The sequence below is a fragment of the Pogonomyrmex barbatus genome, unplaced genomic scaffold, assembly GCF_055798465.1.
Source record: "Pogonomyrmex barbatus isolate J1 unplaced genomic scaffold, ASM5579846v1 scaffold3, whole genome shotgun sequence".
NCBI classification, from domain to species: Eukaryota; Metazoa; Arthropoda; class Insecta; order Hymenoptera; family Formicidae; genus Pogonomyrmex; species Pogonomyrmex barbatus.
This window is the reverse complement of record NW_028297127.1, coordinates 332,971-350,565: the sequence shown is the minus strand read 5'-3', so window position 1 is coordinate 350,565 and position 17,595 is coordinate 332,971. Positions and strand designations below refer to the sequence as shown.

Below are 17,595 nucleotides of genomic sequence, written 5' to 3'. Positions count from 1 at the left end.
CGAATCCTGGCTACCTCATAAATTTGCGAATTTTCTGACTCGAGAGCTTGTGAGAAAATCCTCTAAATCCTCTCGGAATTCGGAATCTCTTTAAACTTTGACTCCGAGCTCAGAAATAGCTTATATCCTGGAGAACTCAAGGAATTCCGCTGTCGGCAAGCCTCCGAGTTCCGGGAACGCGGTCGTGAAAAGAGAGACATTCGCGAGACTGTACTATAAGTGCAGAAAGATGGTTGGGAGCAACGGGACCATGATTGCGATTCGTCTTGTCCGCAGCAAGCTGCGGAAGCGCGAGGACCATCATTCGAGCGCGAGTGCGGTGCATCCTGAGGTGGCAACGGTGGTGCAGACGGCAACGTCACCCGCGACGATCGGGACCCCGGCGACGCATCCAGACGGTTGCTGCACGCAAATGTCCACGACCACCATGTCGACCGACCTCGGCAACAGCGTTTGCGACGAGCATATATTCGCTGCGACGACGACGGTGACGCCGTCCTCCAATCCAGTCGATTCGTTTGCGTGGCAATTCCCGCCCCCGTACCCGCCCCCCCACATGCCGCCGGCGCAGTACGCGTTGTACAACGATCAGGTTGGTGTACACCTTGTATATTTTGTATTTTGTATATATATATATATATTGACGTTTCAAGATTCTCAACCCTCTTGTTTCCGAGATTAAGAATCACATTTTTTTATCGATAGAAGATAGAAGAAATAGGCTTTCTACGAGAGAGGAAGGAGTACAGTTTCGACACCGGAACAGAATAAAATTATTTATTCTCCTCTTTTTACATCTTTCGCCCTTGTAATAGTGATGTTTGTGTGCTTTTGAAGAAATACAAAGAAATTTGGAAACACATTGGAAAATTCATATCGTAATGTAGAATATTTTGTTCCGATGCGTTATATTGTAATTTTTTTTCTCTCCTAGATATTTAATTTATCAGATGTTTATATAATAGTATATATATATATATATATATATATTATATATATATTTTATTATGTTCAAAATCTTCTATACTCTCAATTCATTTTCGCAATATTTTAAAAAAGAAGAAACAAAATGACCAAGAAACAAATTTTTTCTTAATCTTAATTATCCACATAGAGATTTAGAATGCATTTTATAATTTTTATGGTACAATTATAGATTCTTAATCTAAATCAAACTCTCCTTTAAATTTTAATATAATATAAAATAAACACAAATGAAAATCCCTACATATAAAAAATACTGAAATTTTATCGGTTCTAACTTTGGTGTAATTATTGCAAAATTGATTATTTTATTTACGAAAATATAAGAGATGCAAAAATAATGTTGTGGAATGTTTAGATTTTTTGTTTATGTTGCGTATCCGTGATCAGACAGTATCTAATATGGAAATCTCTTTAACTTTTTTGGATCCTTGTTCGATAAAATGGATAAAATGAAATTAACTTAAGTCAATGGCACTAACTTCGCTCTTGATCATTCCTCGCGATCTATCGGTTGATTTATCTAACCGTCACAATTCTAACTGACTAACCGGCTTGGTGGAGCCAGTATTACCAGATTTTACCGGTTTACCCCTGCTACGTTGTCCAATGACTCGAGGACGCGCGATATATTGACCGGAGACATCCGAAAAAAGATTCGTGGGTAGAAAGCGATAGATACAGCCGTAGGGATGATGTTTTTCACCAGACAAAAAACGTGCAATAATGAGTCTTGCGGCTTTCTTTCTTCATTCTTCACTGGACATAACACGTTGTCTTTATTGACAATTCCAATTTCAAGCTTTGATATTAAATTAAAAAAAATAATTATATTTAAAATTTAAATAAAGTAAATTGAGCTGAAGTAAGAAATAGGATATAACATATATTAGGACACTGTAACGTAATAAAACAAGCTCAACTATTTACAAATCAATGCGATAAACCGAGATGAATTTAAAAAACAGAATATAATAGATGGCATTAGGATCGGCAGATAGGATTTTAAATTTAAATGCTCGATAATTTTCTTTTTTTGGATTTATAGAGATAATTATATTCCTTTCTAAAATTAAACAGTTCTATTTAAGAAATCGAAATATAATATTCTCACATTGGAGATTCTCACAATAATAAAATCTAAAATACAGTTTCTTTTATTATGTTCTTTGTTCTTCCACAATTCGATCGAAAAGAACTTTATCAAAAGAAGTATCAACAATCCCTTATAATCATAATTATTCGATTTCCGTCTTTCCTAGCAAGGAAAATATAAAAGACCGTTTCATCAATCGATAGTCGGGACAGTGACCTGCGGCCATCGCAGTTTTATACTACTTCGCGGATGATCGATTATTCCCGCCATTCGAGTCGCGATCGTTGATTGGCTACAGCTGCACTGCGCCTTTTACCGCTCCAACCTAACGTGAAGAAGTAGATTCGATCGGGACGAATAGAATGACCTTATTTATTTATTTATTTTATTTTTTTTTAATTGATTCCTTTGATTCGATGTTATTATGTAAAAAATAATGGAACATTAAAATTTTTTATTAAAAAAATTGTTCTCATCTACGATTAGGTCACGATGTAATTTATCGATCTTATCTTGCGATAGAAGGGAAGCTCGCGTGAAGAATTGACAATTAGGAAAATTAATTTCTTTATTTAGAAAAAGGGAATTAGAAAAGTAATTTTATTTAGATCGCTCGAAATAGTAATTTCTAATAATTTTACGACGATCGATTCGATAGGTTTTTAAATCGATATAATACGATATATTTGTTTCTGTTAATCGTCATTGATGTCATTACGGCATCAGACGTATGAGTGAAAATAATTATTAATAATATATATTTGTAATTCATTAATAATAAATGAATACTAATGAGCTAACACGAAATTCCCACGATGATCGCAGATTAATTTTTCCCACGATGATCGCAGATTAATTTTACAGTCCGCAGTTTCCCTAAATTTGTCGTTATAAAATTATATCGTGAGATATAATAAAGCTACAGAATGTAAGTAGAGAATGTATGTAAATATATCAGCGAAATGGGTGCAGCTTTCGATGCTAAATTTAGCGCCGGTGGGCGTTTACCTACCGTCGCTTACCAGCCGGGCTCCGAATAGCAGTGTGCAGCTGTTGTCGAGTCGTTCCTCCGTCTGCGCTATTAGCGGGACATCGGATTCGAGCGATTCTAGCGAATTCGTGGCGAACTTTAAGAGAAGAACTTATTCTCTCTCTAAAATATTGTTTGTTTTACAGTGAGAAATGTTCGATCTCTATAGGCGACAAGCGAATGGAAGAATTATCGAAAGATCATATTTTACAAGTCTCATTTTTCTCGATCAATTTTAAGCGGAAAGCCTTGAATTTTGATCTGGGGATTTTAATCTAGTGTTATAATTAACGATAAAAATAATCGATATTAAAGACTCAAAATTTGCGAAAAAATATGACATCCAGTTTAAGATCTAGTTTTAGATCTTAATAGAAAAATGTGTGTTTTTTTTTTTTTTTTTCTTAAACATAATTATTTTACTTATATTATATATTATGTCTAAGTAGCACGGAACATACTAAGATTATCCTATAGATGTACTTAGGATATATTTTAAAAACATTCCTTATGACATCTTAAGTATTCTGAAGATTTTGAAATATCTTGCGTGCTATTTGAGTAGATTATGAATGATATTTTTGCATATCTCATATGCAACTACATAATTTATTTATGTATAGATTAACAGTGTGAAATAAAATAGAGCCTTTCTGATGTTGCAGGATACCCTTGTACACGCATTACCATCAGATCGGCCTGGATTTGCAAAGGGCTTCCGCAAAAACCTCGGTGGACGCTGGCGTCGACTGGTGAAGCGGAAAGCAGAAACAGATACCTGTGCCATTCCCCCCGAACTGAAAGATCAGCTGAAGACTATTTACGTCTATTGATGGCCAAAAGTCCGTCCTGAGAGCCTGAAAATTCAAAAGAAGAGTCTCTAAAATTTTATTAATAAAAGATGGATAAAAATACGAAGAGGACTACAGTAGTAAAAAGTAAAAAGAGGCTCTAGTCAAAAAGTTAAAAAGAGAAGAGAAAAACATAGTTTTATCGCTACATAAGTTGCTAGAATATAAAGATGAATGACAGCTAATAAAGACAAGCAATGGAGGATGGAAAAGAAATTTGATGGGAAGAATATGAAGAGACTGTGAAAGAAAGTTTGGGGAAGGATGCAGGTATACGGGGAGCCAATAGTCTGGCAATAGTCGACATATCAGAAAGTGCCTGAAGAGGACGCAATCAAGTGCCTTCTTTTATTCCATAAGCGCCTTTTCATGAGACTGATACCGCGAAGAAACCGCGATATATGGGTGCGACAAAGCGAGTTACCTCGTAGCTTCTGCGTATATACATATTATGCGCAATTAATCGATAGCTGACAGATCGCCGTACTTCGGGTAGTTAACTAGTATTAGCGCGTCGGCTGAACTTACGGAAGGTACGAGTGGCGTGCGATCGATGATTCGGCAAGCTTTCAGGATTTCTCAAAAGTTCGCTTTTAGTCAACTCGGGTTGAACTCGGGATTTACAGCCTCGACGGAGTTGAAAGTCGCGATTCTGATTCTGGGAAATTCACAACTTTAAGTATTATTTATTAAGAAAGAAAAACAGCGTATACGCATTTTCCTATTAAAGTGCAAACTAGTCGTATAGCGGAAGAAAATGGGAAAACTCGCAGCTGCTGTGTGTGTCATCGTACTACTCTCCAGCAGCAAGATAGTACAACAAAACTGGCGACAATCTGTACCTTGTCAAACTATAAATATATAAAATGTCGTTTGAAGCTAAAGTAGATCGGATGACATGATTTGAAAAAGTCCTGTTTGAATGTATAACTTTGTATTTAAAGTAATTCTTATGGAACTATAATGCAAACTTCCACTTTAGCTTTATACACGTTTCGTATGTGACGTTTTTCTTTTCGGACAGTTGACTCTCGGTTTGCTTTGTACGAATAAAATCGATCGCCTGTTATCTCGCTCCCGTAATTGGTTTTCGAGGCCGTCGGCATCGACTTGTGTAAATAAGATGTAGTGATCTCTTTTGGACAAAAGTCCGCGGGATGTATGATTTAATCAATGAATGGACTTCGGTGTTCCTAAAAATCCTCAGGTCTGAAGGAGGTTCCAGAATTTTGAGAATCTGAAAGGGCCTCCCGTCGTCAAAACGAAATGCGGCGCCTCGAAACAATAAAATAGACCAATTTAAAATTATCGAACTATTACGACGGCTCATATTGAGTCAGCTTTATTGTAGCACTGACGTGATATTTCACTTAACCCTTTGACTGCTATTTAATGTATATTCAACAAATAAACTATTGTAAAGTATTACGATTATTATTTTTTTTTTTTTTTTAAAGTCATGTCACATTCTCTTAAAGAAAATTTTGAAAAGTATTTATGATGATGATTATATACAAATATTTAATTACTTATTTAATTAAATACGTGGTAATATTCGATACAATTTATTTAAAAATTGTTAAGAATTATGACACACAATAGCTGGAATATTTTTTGACAAACGAGAATTTTAATGTATGATTTAATTTCACTTATAAATCAAACATTATCATATATTTGATGTACTAATTATCAAATCATTAAAGGGTTAAGTGATGTGATACACTGTAAAAAGAGCTTCTTGCGTCAGTGATTAATTAATTATTTAAAGAAATCGACGTAGATGACATTCGGTCATCGGAGAAGTTCTGCAGATTTTATTAAAATTATTCAATTTTTAGGACATGTTTAAAGGCAAAATTTTATTTCTACCAAAGAAACGTGTAAGAAAATGTGATTAAATCATTTTTAGTGTCAGAAATTGATTGAAAATTTGTATGTAATGAATTCAGGAATTATTGCAAATTACTTAAATTTATTTATGCAACTTTAATAACAATAATTTGGAATATAAAAATGATTACTCAGTTATTCTAATCGTTTTTCATCATTTCACGTAATAGATTTTTATCTTCACACTATATAAATTCTGTGGACGTTAGCAGTACTTTGCGAGTGACCAGAAATCCTGAAGATCGTGATCCTCGGTATAGTATTGTAAAATGTAAATAGAATATAATGAGTGAACCGTGTCGATCTTCAGAATTACTTTTAAGGGCGTAACCAGCAATATTCCTCGCGACGGATTTATCTCGACTTGTTTTATTGATTTGCGATTTCAATCTTTTGAATATCATTCAGAAAAAGGATAAGAAAAGAATTTGTAATTTTTATATATCAAAATATGTGATTCCTCACGATATATTATTATATAACTTTATGACAATCTATGAGTACTTTGTTAAGCGTTGAGGAAAAAAAGAAAATAGTAAAGGATAAAAGGATAAAATTTGACTCATGCAAAACTTATGAATAATTGAATATATCACCTGGTTACGTTGCAATTTAAGTTAAAAAAAAAAAAAAAAACGCATATCAATTCAGGTGATGCTATCAATTATCGGTGATGTCGACATTAATGTGAATATATATTATCATAAATTGGCGTATTATCGCGAAATTGTATTACATAAAGAAATTTAAACTTAAATGAAATTGATATTATTATTGTATTCAAATTCAGGACACTGCTTTCACATAGATCATCGCACAAGATCAGTTTCAACATTATGTCTGCGATAATGTATTAAAATGCATGATCTTCGGTGCGCTTACACTCAGCGATCAAATTTTTGTGTAGAATTGTATCTTTTTGTTTATATAATTAATTGTAGTTGATTTAATTGCTTCGCGCATACAAAGAACAAAAAGAATCAACCTGTCACATGTCGTGTTATGGATGTCCTCCTAAACATGAATGTATCATAGAGACCTAATTTGTACAATGTACAGCAAACCGTTTTTTGTTCTTTTTGTCCGTTTCTTCTGTAAATAATAACAAATATCAGGACGGGAGAGACGCATCTCCCGTCACCTAGTCACTCGTTCGATTAATATTTCGTTGAAATGTTATAGTTGTAATAATGAGAAAAAAAATTAAGCGGCGCAGCTTTCTCTCCCCAACAATAAAGACATGAAATAAAGAAGCAAAAAGATATTACAAATGAAAAGAATTTTACCTATTTTTTGACTACAATAGTATTTAATTCTACGATTTATTCCCATTCCCCTATCTTTGATGATGTGCGGCATGAAAACAGAGCATAAATATTTGATATTAAGGTTTCATCAATTTTTTAGAAATTTTTTGGAAACTTTTTTTTATATAGCTCTAATTCTATGTCTTGAAATATATAAAATGCATAATTATACAAAAATCTATTGTTCCTACACATATTTAAATAAAAAATTTTGAACTGTTTGGACTCATCAAATCAATAGAGTATGCGTGAAATTAAAAAAAAAGAAAAATTCTTTTAAAACTGTCCTTTTATTTTCAATACATAGAACATACAAATAATTTCAATATTTTTTACCATCTGACTACTATTTATCTGAATTTCGAACATAATGAATTGACATTACAGATGATCATTGCATAAGTTCGAATTGTTCGAAGTGCTTTAACTATTCGAAATTGAATTATTCAATTTTTCGAATATACAATTCGAATTTTTTTTATTTGAATCTTAAAGTAAATGTTAAAAATTCTTGTGATATAATTACACCATTCGATGAAAAATATATGAATTCTTTAAATGATCCGAATTTAAATGATCAGAACGATTGATTCTGATTGTCGTATGTGATGACAATGATGTTACTGACACTAATTAGTACAATCAAATAAAAAATTTCTAGAAATTGCCTAGTAAAAAAAATTGCCTCCTAAAAAAACATTTTTACTAAACTAATCAACCACGAGTCGCGCGCGCGAGAATTCATCAAAAGCGGCGATTGGGAAGGTGAATAACAGGGAGTTTGATTCTGATATTGTGACTTTACAAGAGACTAGTTCTATTACAGGTGTATTACAGGTGTGAATAAATGCATAAAGCAAGATTGATAAAGTTAATATTTAGAAAAAGTGAGTATTTAAAGTCGATTGTTTCACATTTTTTACAATTTAAAATGAGATTAAGATGAAAAGTCAATTTAGCTGAATTAACCAAAGTTAAATTTGCACAATAATAATTTGTATCTTTATTATTATTGTACATATATCTTACTTGTAATTCGTGTATTACATTTACGACGGAGTAATCAAAACAGTGATTATAATTACTAATATAAAAATGTGTTATATTCGAAGACAGCGTAAAGATTTTCTAACCTTAAAAATGTCACTTTTAATTGTTATTGCTTTCTTCACATATCGTATGACGATTTTCATTATCATATGTTTCACACATTAAAATACATATATAGACAAAAGTTCATTAATTCCCTGTGACTTCCTTCATATAATTTTGAAGTTACATATATTTATAATTTTAAGTATCTATATTTTGTCACAAACATTTATCATTATTCTACCATTGTATTATTTTATTGTTGTAGTAGTCTATAGCAGTTATTGTAACATGTGTATGAGCATATTAAAATAATATTACAAAACTTGTATATACTCCCCTCTTATACGAATGATAAAACACTTTATTTTCTATATGAAATTTTTTTTTTTATAAAATAGACTTTTTGCACAGAAAATAATTATAAGAGTTATAAAGGATGCACTTGACTAAACTTGACTTATTTTTAACTTTTTTTTTTGAAAAAGAAACTTTGTATAGATATTCCTTTTATATTCAAGATATGCCTTTTTGCTGTCACTTTCAAATTGGTATTTATAATTTTTACTATTTCAATATTCTGTTATAACAATCAACATATAACTGATACTTATTTCATTTTCTTGGAAGATTTAGCATTCAAATATTTTATTCTAAAAGTTTTTATTTAGTACATATTATCCATATAAAAATGATAAATATAAATGTTAATCAAGTAAAAAGTAATAATAGATTATAGCACGTTTCATCAGCAAGACATGAGCAGTTGTGAAGTGTTGAACAAGCCCATAGAGAGTTCAATCAGAAAGAAGTTGGAGGCTGTACTGAAACCTCTACATTGCGATGTCATTAATGAGTCCTATATGCATAATGTACCCAAAAACTCTGAGACACACTTTAAGGTAGTGATTGTGTCAGAGATATTTGAGCAGCAACCATTAATCAAGGTATTTCTCAATTTCTAGCATTTTTTATTTATATTACTCTGCAAACAATTTTTTTATGCCCTTGAAACAAAACTGTTTTATGTAAATTTTTAGATACTAATAAATCTGATCACACTTAACTTGATTATGTCTGATAAAAAATGAAAATTGTAAGTAAACATTCTGAAAGTAAGAAACAATTAAACTCAAATTTTCGGATACAATATTTATGTTATACAAACATAACAATATTTATATGTTTATAGCTTTTTTATTTAGTTATAAATGGTTAATTATATACTTTATTATGCAATAAAATATATAAAAAAAAATATGCACTATGCACTTTTTTACATATATTTGAATGCTCTTTCATATGCTTCCTTAAATTTTAAAATTTATTATTTTTAAAATTCAGAGATATAATATATAAATTTGATAGATTTGTTTTTAGTATTTGAAAATTTACACGAAACACTTCTAATTTCAAAGATGGAAATTTTTTTGTTTGCATTATTAAATATTTTACTTCAAATAAAAAATTATTTTGATTGTTAAATAAAATTTACATAAATTATGTTAAAAGAAATTATATGAAAAGTAATAATATTATATTCAAAGCAAATAAAATAATAGAAAATAATTATTCTCATCTATAAATATTAAATAACCATAAGATTAAAGACTAGATATTATTTCATACATAAAATAAAAAAAAACATTTGAATCAATTATTAATTTAGCGACATCGGATGATAAACCAGTTATTGCAAGCGGAATTTGAAGGAGGTTTACATGCTCTATCAATAGTAGTAAGTAATGTTTATTATTTATCAACTAGTTTTTTGCTATTAGAGTGAAAAAATTGCGTTCTATTTTTTTAAATTCAAGATAAATGAGTTAAATGAAAAATATCATTTTTATATATATTATCATAATGTGTTCAAGGCGAAAACACCAGAGCAATGGAAAACAAGCGATAAAACGGTGGCTGCAAGTCCTGCTTGTAAGGGTGGTTTCAAAAAGTAACATATTATAATTTAACAATTAATTATATGAAGATAATAATATAAGCTATGTAAAAATAATTTATATAATTATCACATAAACATATACCGTGACTATAAATAATCTTGTTCTTTTATTAAATGAGATCAGTATTTATGTAATTGTCATTGTAATTATGTCATTTATAAACCAAACAAAATCAAAATAATGAAATTAAAAAGCCTTTTAATTTCAAAATTGAAATGTAGAATTTAATACAATTCAAATATTTGAATCATAATATTAAAATCATAAATCATATTAGAAATCAAATATTAAAATATTTAAAAGTTCAGGATATTGTCTGAATTTGAATATTATTTTCTTAACTTTAACTTAGGACTCATTTTTTCAAAATATCATTAGAATTATCTTTTCAATTGTATTTCTTTAATTGCAGGATTTTGGTTTGACAATATAACAAAGCATATAATGCGAAAAATTATGTTGTAAATAATTGGTTCAAATGTTTTTTTCTCTTCTTTGCATTTACTTTCCTGTGCCAAAAAAATGAGAATTTTAAGTAAATACACAAATTAAATACTACAAATAAAAAGTACAAATATAAAATCCTATACGATTTATTTTTTTTTCCTCACTTTGATTAGGCCACATATTGTTGTGCCAATCTCTGCAATCCCTGCAAATAGCAGCTGCATGTACAACAAAAATGTACAACAAAAATGACAAAAATAAAAAGATGCTTTAATGTCATAACACGAATGTGTCCAGTCTTAATTTGCCTTCGTTCTCAGTGAGGTAAAGTATATCCGCCATTGACTGCTCAGCTATTGCCTCTTCTGCTTTTTCGTGCATCTATAGTAATTATATGGCTTTATTAATTATCAATAAGAATATTCAATATACATATATATTAAATTATTATAATAATAAATATAAAAAAACTTATGTTCTTGTAAAATTTAAAATTAGATAATTAGATGATTAGATAATTTATATATATATATATATATATATATAAATTATTTTAATCTAATTTTAAATATATGGTGTGTGTGTGTCGCGCGCGCGCGCGCGCGCGTGTGTGTGTATGTGTGTGTAAAATGTTGAATTATTTTGATATTTTAATACTATAATTATTTTAATATTTTTAGCTATGTTTGACTATAAGAAAAGTTATTTGGTTTACAATTATAAAGTAGCATCATTAAACGTAAGAAACTTAAGTTTACTTACACCTCTGAATGTAATATCTGTTGGTTGATATTTAAAATTCGGTCCGAAATTTACAGATACCATCGCGCTTTTATATAACGAGATTCCAGGATAATAGGCACCCTTATTGATATCTATGAAAGCATCGCCTTGATTGACTCCATTCTTGTAATATATAATCTTGCTACCTTTCAAGGGCCGTAGAGCTTTCAAAGCTTCTTGCACTTGATCCTTCTCTTCATAATATAAGTGGCTTTTGAACTTCACTAAGGGCTAATTCACAAATCGGAAAATACAAAATAATTTTTTAGATATATTTTTAAAATGAGTTTATTTTTAAATTAAATTCAAAAATAATATTTAAAATTATATAACTTAATATTTTTTTATTTATTATACTCACTCTATCTTTATAAGTATTCGGAATATGCGATGCATCGTGTGTATCCGGAAGAATTATGAGGAAACCCAAAGTATCACCCTCGCCGTAACCGTCACTATAATGTTTGCCACGGCTTTCGTGGAATCGCGTACCTTTTCTAAAAATTAAGTTTTTCTTTTTTTCTATAAACGAATATTTTAATTCGACAAGATACAATATTTTCTGTATTATATAAAAAGACTAACAGAAAAATTATTCTAACAAATTACAAAAGAATAATACAAGAATTTTTTTAAATTGGTAACGTTCTTTAACAAATTGATATTACCTCTATTGCTATATATTTTATATATTATACATTTCAAAATAAATAATATAAAAAAGATGAAATCTCTAATATATAAAGAACTAATTAATAATTAATAAGATTTTTTCACGGCTAAGATACCTGGATCTCCATGAGTAACCGAACTTATCATAGCCCAATGGAGCTTGCAAGTTTGCATATTCTTGTCCCCATCCAAGTCTCGTTGCAGATCCTTCTGGCATCTCTTCAATAGTGGCTTCCCAATACCAAGTGCCTCTACTCACACCTACAATTTATCCACAGATGTAATTAAAATATCCCTATAAAGTATCTTTTTCTTTCATCAATCAATATATATTATCAATATATATTATATTAGTATCAATATATATTAATATACATTCTAAATGCATGAAATATGACAGATAAAATAATGGAAATATTGCTAAAACATACATTGAAAATAACAAAATATAGAGACAAATAAGAATTTTTTTATTTGAATAAAATTAAATTTTATTTTTATGAATTGAACGAAATCAATAAAATTTCATCTGAACAAAATAAAATTTTTTATAAAAGAGAAAAATTGCATTAGAATTATCATCTGAGCGCCTCCACTTATATAAGATAAATTTTTTTAATAAAAATATTCCCTTTACAAATCATATAATTTTTACAAGTAATGTTCCTTTTATTATGTGAAATGGCGAAAATATTTGGATTTCTTTGGATGCTCGTATAGATAGACATTCTGTATATGACAGTATTAGACTATTATTTTTATATTATAACTTTATAACTTATAGCACTATCATAATTTTATAAAATAATATATAATTTTATGCATAATGTCAATATACAATCGCGGACAAAATTTAATATTTTGTCTCTGAATCAGAAAGAAAAAAAGACATTACTATCTTAACAAATTGATAGAAACATTATTCTCACGTACTGTGCGTGGCTCTGATCATACAATATCCTTTTTCTCCGGTAACTGCCAGCCTATCTTCAGCAACCTTGAGCTGTGGCGCACGATCATGCAATGCAAGCAAAACCGTGCTTGGACTAAGAGCTCGATAAAGCCATCCAGGTATAGGTTTACCAGCCCAATCGCTGCTTTCATCGAATTCCTGGCGAGTTTAAAAAAATCGTTTAAAGCATTGTTGACTAAAGTTCATAATTGTAACTTTTTAATTAGCACATAGAAACTACTTGCCCGTTCTTTTCTGTTATTTTAACACAGAAACTTTGTCAAAATAAAATAAAATAGAAATTGCAAGAAGGGAAAATTAACAGAGTGCTTACATATAACTATATGTAATATGTAACTTGTATAATAATTATTAGAAGAATCGGTAGTTGGAAGCGATACTATACGATATACCTGTCGGAAAGGAGCATGAGGATCGGGCTCTGCCAAAATATATCTGTAGCCATCCTTATTGAAGGGATGCTCGAGTGGATAACCATGAGCCGGCAGTTTGGGAGTCGTCATGTCAGATCCTCTGCCTTTTTTTCCAGAACCTGTGCCTGTAGCTTCGCCCGGCAACTTTCGTTTGGCGTTACGTCCTCGCAATCCTCCGCTAAGTGGTACTGAATGTTCCATTATGATATTTTAATATATTACTATTTATTTCATTCGCAATATTTCCCGCTCTCCAACCATTGTTCTTAATCCTTCCTCTTTTTTAGTCGTCATTTCATTTTAATAAATTCAATTCGAAATATATGGAACAAAATGGATAATTAATTTTTCTTTAAATTCATTAAATCTTACAATAATAAATTCCTTGTATGGATATATAAATGACATGATTAGCAATATCGAACGTTGCGGTCTTATAGCGAAATGTCTTAGAGCAAAGTTTATTAAGAGGTTTATTCGATTTCTGTAATGATTTAAACTCGAGTAGTTTCCTGATAGCGAGTTGACGATTGCGCTTGTGATAAGATAAGGAATGACAGATGTACATATATGTAGTTATGATCACAAAACTCGTTCTAGTTATACTACGTCGAAAAAATTTGGAAATTGAAGCTTTAATTAGCGACATGATCAAAAATTTTAATTCTAAAATACATAGGATTTAAATGGGCGTGTGTGTGTCCATGTGTGTGATTGCGCGCGTGGATATCTAGCGCAAAATTTAAGATACATGGCACGATTACGAATTTTGTGTTACATTCCTTTGAATGCAAAAAAGGGATATAAACCTTCCATTAAAATTTTTTCGAGCGTGTTAGTTTCTTCCACAGATTTTTGATAGAAAAGTTAATATAGTTTCAAGTTAATAAAACTAATAAAATTCTTGTGAAATTGACAATAATCAAAGTGATAGATACATACCAACATGCTGTATGCCCATCTCTGTCGCTCGGAGGTGACCATTCTTGATCATTGCTTCGTAATTCGGTTTAATTGATGTGAGTTCAGAACTCGCCAGTCCGAACAGCTGACCTTCAGACGAAGTCTCATCTATCGTAAATAGTGTTCCAATGTCTTTAAGTAAAGCTCTGTGAATCTAGAAAAGATTAAGAATTTATCAGAGATAAGAGATAAGACAAGAATTGTGAAATCTGATCATTTATCGTTGCAATTTTATTTGATTACAATGCCAAAGTGAGAAAATCCTGTATCACTGTTGTCAAACATAGTCCAGTGTAATTAACAATGAAAGAACATTAAGTACCGTAGCATGCCAGGATTGAGTGGCTCTGCGAGGCATCGTGGTCATGCTCTCCCAATGACAATCGATAAATGGTATGATGTCTCTATCTTTATGGAAAAGAGTCTTCTGCTCATTCTCTTTTTGGCACATTTGCAGCAGGTTTGCGATTGCCGTCACACACATCTGAGGAAATGCTGAAAAATGATCAATGTGCAAAACATAATAGATAACTGGGTAGTTGGAAAATCTTAAATTGATATTATAATTGATACTCACGTGCTTGATTTTTTTTAAAGCTTTCTAGACCAGTTGGTGAACAGTTTTTACAAACAAATACATAATTCATCATGAATGGTACAAGCTTTCCCAATTGATATCCAATACAGGACTCATGGAACCAACGAGAACAACTAGCACAAAGTAACTCAACAATATTCAGGTTCCTTTCCTTGCCACTGCAAAGTAAATTCCATAATCACAATATGAAACAGGCAGTAAAAGTTAATTACAGATAATTACCAATAACAATTGCCACTCTCATTGTTGTTACTTTGTATGTTGTTTTTTTCCATTGCTTCATCCTGTTTAAGTTTTTGCTTAGCCTTGTCATCAGGCTTTACCTTCTTTTCTTCAGTAATATCTATCTGTTCTGGCTTATCAGTTGGACTAAATTATTTATTTTTAATTAGTACTTTATCGCATGTATGTATGTGTGTGTAATCAATATAAGAAAAAAGAAATTGAATAATTGCAAGTAGTAGACCTATCATAATTATGATAATTCTATCATTTATAATCATTCAATTTAATTTTTTTTAATTTTCAAGTCATTAAATTCATTAACTTAAATTCTTTAAATCTTTTTAGTCTCCTAAGGTTTACTTTTTTAAATTTATATAGAACTTTTTGAAATATTTATACTACTATTAAAGATTCTGACATTGTTAGACTTTTAACTTTTCCATTACCGATATAAAAAAAAATTAAGAAATTGTTAATTATTTACATATTAATTCCATTTTTCATTTCGAATTCTTGAATCTCAAAATATCAATTCTTTTTCTAATTGTTTGTCAACAATTAAAGCAGAACGGTGAAAATATAACCTCAATCACTGATACTCAATATAGTACGCATAAATGACAAAAATCAGATACACATGTGTAAAGTATACATGAAGAAACACATAACAACTGATTTATCGATGATAAATATTCGCTACCTGTCATTTTTTTCTTCTGCCATTATTTTACAGGCTACACACACCTCACTCCTCCCGACACTTCGAAACTGTCTACAATTTTCTTAAAAATCGATTATCATCCGTTTAGCGATACATGTCGGTAAAAGTAATTATTGTCTTACCATCAGTCACTCTTTTGTCCATAGATACAATAATATAGAGAGACGGCGCATAAGCTTGTAGAGGGAGTTTCTAGGAGATGCTCCTAAAAAAGATATTTTGATTAACTTAGATCCGAGATCTTTAATCCAAAACTAGTCAAAACTTAACATCCTATTTTTCTGATGCAATTTGAATCCAAACTATCAATTAAACACACTAAAAATTTGATCAATTCAGTCCTTTTTGAAATTTGATAATATCAGGTACTCCCAACTGATCAATTTCCGTTTAAAAAAAAAAAAAAAAAAAAAAACACTCGCTCTCGTGAGATGCTGACGCGCGCACTTGGCGAGAGACAGTATCTATTGATACTTTGCGATATCACCAAGCAATTTTATAGAGTATCTCATATCTCCCTATGTATTTTCAAATTTCACATTTAATTATGACTACGCGATTGATACTCACAAGATCCGCAATCGCGACTCAATCGAACTCGGATTGTTGCCGGATAAGGAAGATCACAATTCCTTCTACAGTGGACGGAGGAGCGAGACGTACTTTTAGAGTTTCCTAATGAAGAAAATCGATCCTGCCACCGTCGAAACTTTATAATTTCATGGAACGCAAGCGAGAGAAATAAAATTTATCGATAATAACGGCCGAGAATGGCGGCGGCCGGAACGAAAGGGCGACGTAAGGTAGAAGGATACAAGGAGGAACATTGGGAAGGGGGGAATGGATAAGAAGAGAAGAAAGTGGAAGATCGAAGACAAGACAGACGAGTGCGGCAGCTTCAGCTGACCTTTTTAAGCCGTGAAGGGGAGATTCGGTTTGTTCGATGGACTCGTCTGCCCTACCCCTGCGGTCTCGCGCCATCACATAATGATCCGTAGTGACGCTCAACTTCTTGGAGATATTGCGGTCACCATTAGTAACTCTCAACTCACGCAACATCTATCATTCTTTTTCTTCCCTTTGTAAACCAACAACACAGATCAGAAATTCATATAAATAAAATTGTTGAATATTGAAATAATTTTGCGATATAATTTTGTGATTAATGTATTATGTACCTTTATGTTTATGTTTATAAGGCTTAAATTTTTATTAATGCGGTATTACGGAAATGTTAAATTCAACTTAATATTTGTAGACTTATTTTAAATTTCTCATCCAATGAATTTGGAAAGCAACATATTTTTTGGAAAAATTGTTATGGGCGAATTTATTTGGTTTTAAATTAATAAATACATTCGGTATTTAGAAAAGTAAATAAGAAATAGGAATCTTGAATAATAGTGTTGAGATCGTATCAAGATAATTTTAAATTTTTTAAAATAAGAATTTCTAATTGTTATTGCGTATTTTCGCAATTGACACTGAAAAAAAATAATAATGTGGACCATTTATTTCGGAGAAACGAAATTTAATTATTACAATATTTTTAATTACTTTTGTAAAACATGTATATGCGAATATTT

General features: G+C 30.7%; 3 protein-coding genes across 11 annotated transcripts in view; 2 read left to right on the top strand and 1 right to left on the bottom strand.

The window, feature by feature from the left end:
• Positions 1-7,134, top strand: part of LOC105425564 (uncharacterized) — a 74,102-nt gene extending 66,968 nt beyond the window's left edge. For all 7 annotated transcript variants that reach the window (XM_089079378.1, XM_089079376.1, XM_089079375.1 and 4 more), the window contains 2 exons: positions 277-592; positions 3,776-7,134. In XM_089079378.1, the coding sequence (XP_088935504.1) occupies positions 277-592; positions 3,776-3,943 (484 nt within the window). In that variant the 3' untranslated portion in view covers positions 3,944-7,134. The remainder of the gene's footprint in view (positions 1-276; positions 593-3,775) is intronic.
• Positions 7,135-7,520: 386 nt separating this feature from the next.
• Positions 7,521-10,800, top strand: LOC105425562 (bolA-like protein DDB_G0274169). 3 transcript variants are annotated; one of them, XM_089079384.1, is made up of 5 exons: positions 7,521-8,048; positions 8,977-9,200; positions 9,923-9,991; positions 10,128-10,185; positions 10,627-10,800. In XM_089079384.1, coding segments are annotated over exons 1-5 (393 nt in total). In that variant the 5' UTR covers positions 7,521-8,008; the 3' UTR covers positions 10,629-10,800. The 3 variants fall into 3 exon arrangements, with proteins under 3 accessions (XP_088935510.1, XP_088935509.1, XP_011634697.1); XM_089079383.1 differs by lacking the exon at positions 10,627-10,800 and having other exon boundaries at positions 7,540-8,048; positions 10,128-10,310; XM_011636395.3 differs by lacking the exon at positions 10,627-10,800 and having other exon boundaries at positions 7,574-8,048; positions 8,986-9,200; positions 10,128-10,310.
• ash2 (set1/Ash2 histone methyltransferase complex subunit ASH2) lies at positions 10,792-16,103 on the bottom strand. The gene is made up of 11 exons (XM_011636392.3): positions 15,989-16,103; positions 15,286-15,432; positions 15,043-15,221; positions 14,788-14,960; positions 14,445-14,619; positions 13,482-13,690; positions 13,050-13,227; positions 12,233-12,377; positions 11,806-11,941; positions 11,424-11,675; positions 10,792-11,042 (listed from the first exon to the last, which is right to left on the bottom strand). Exons 1-11 carry the CDS (start codon positions 16,009-16,011, stop codon positions 10,938-10,940), a joined length of 1,722 nt encoding a protein of 573 aa, XP_011634694.2. The 5' UTR covers positions 16,012-16,103; the 3' UTR covers positions 10,792-10,937.
• Between the last annotated feature and the right edge of the window lie 1,492 nt (positions 16,104-17,595).

Coding starts and splice junctions, on each gene's coding strand:
- LOC105425562 (XM_089079383.1), top strand. CDS start 8,009: ATGCATAAAGCAAGATTGATAAAGTTAATATTTAGAAAAA. Junction 8,049..8,976: donor AAAGTTAATATTTAGAAAAA/GTGAGTATTTAA, acceptor TCAAGTAAAAAG/TAATAATAGATTATAGCACG. Junction 9,201..9,922: donor AGCAGCAACCATTAATCAAG/GTATTTCTCAAT, acceptor TTATTAATTTAG/CGACATCGGATGATAAACCA.
- ash2 (XM_011636392.3), bottom strand. CDS start 16,011: ATGGCAGAAGAAAAAAATGACAG. Junction 12,378..13,049: donor TATGATCAGAGCCACGCACA/GTACGTGAGAAT, acceptor GATAAATTGTAG/GTGTGAGTAGAGGCACTTGG. Junction 11,043..11,423: donor CAGATATTACATTCAGAGGT/GTAAGTAAACTT, acceptor TAATTACTATAG/ATGCACGAAAAAGCAGAAGA.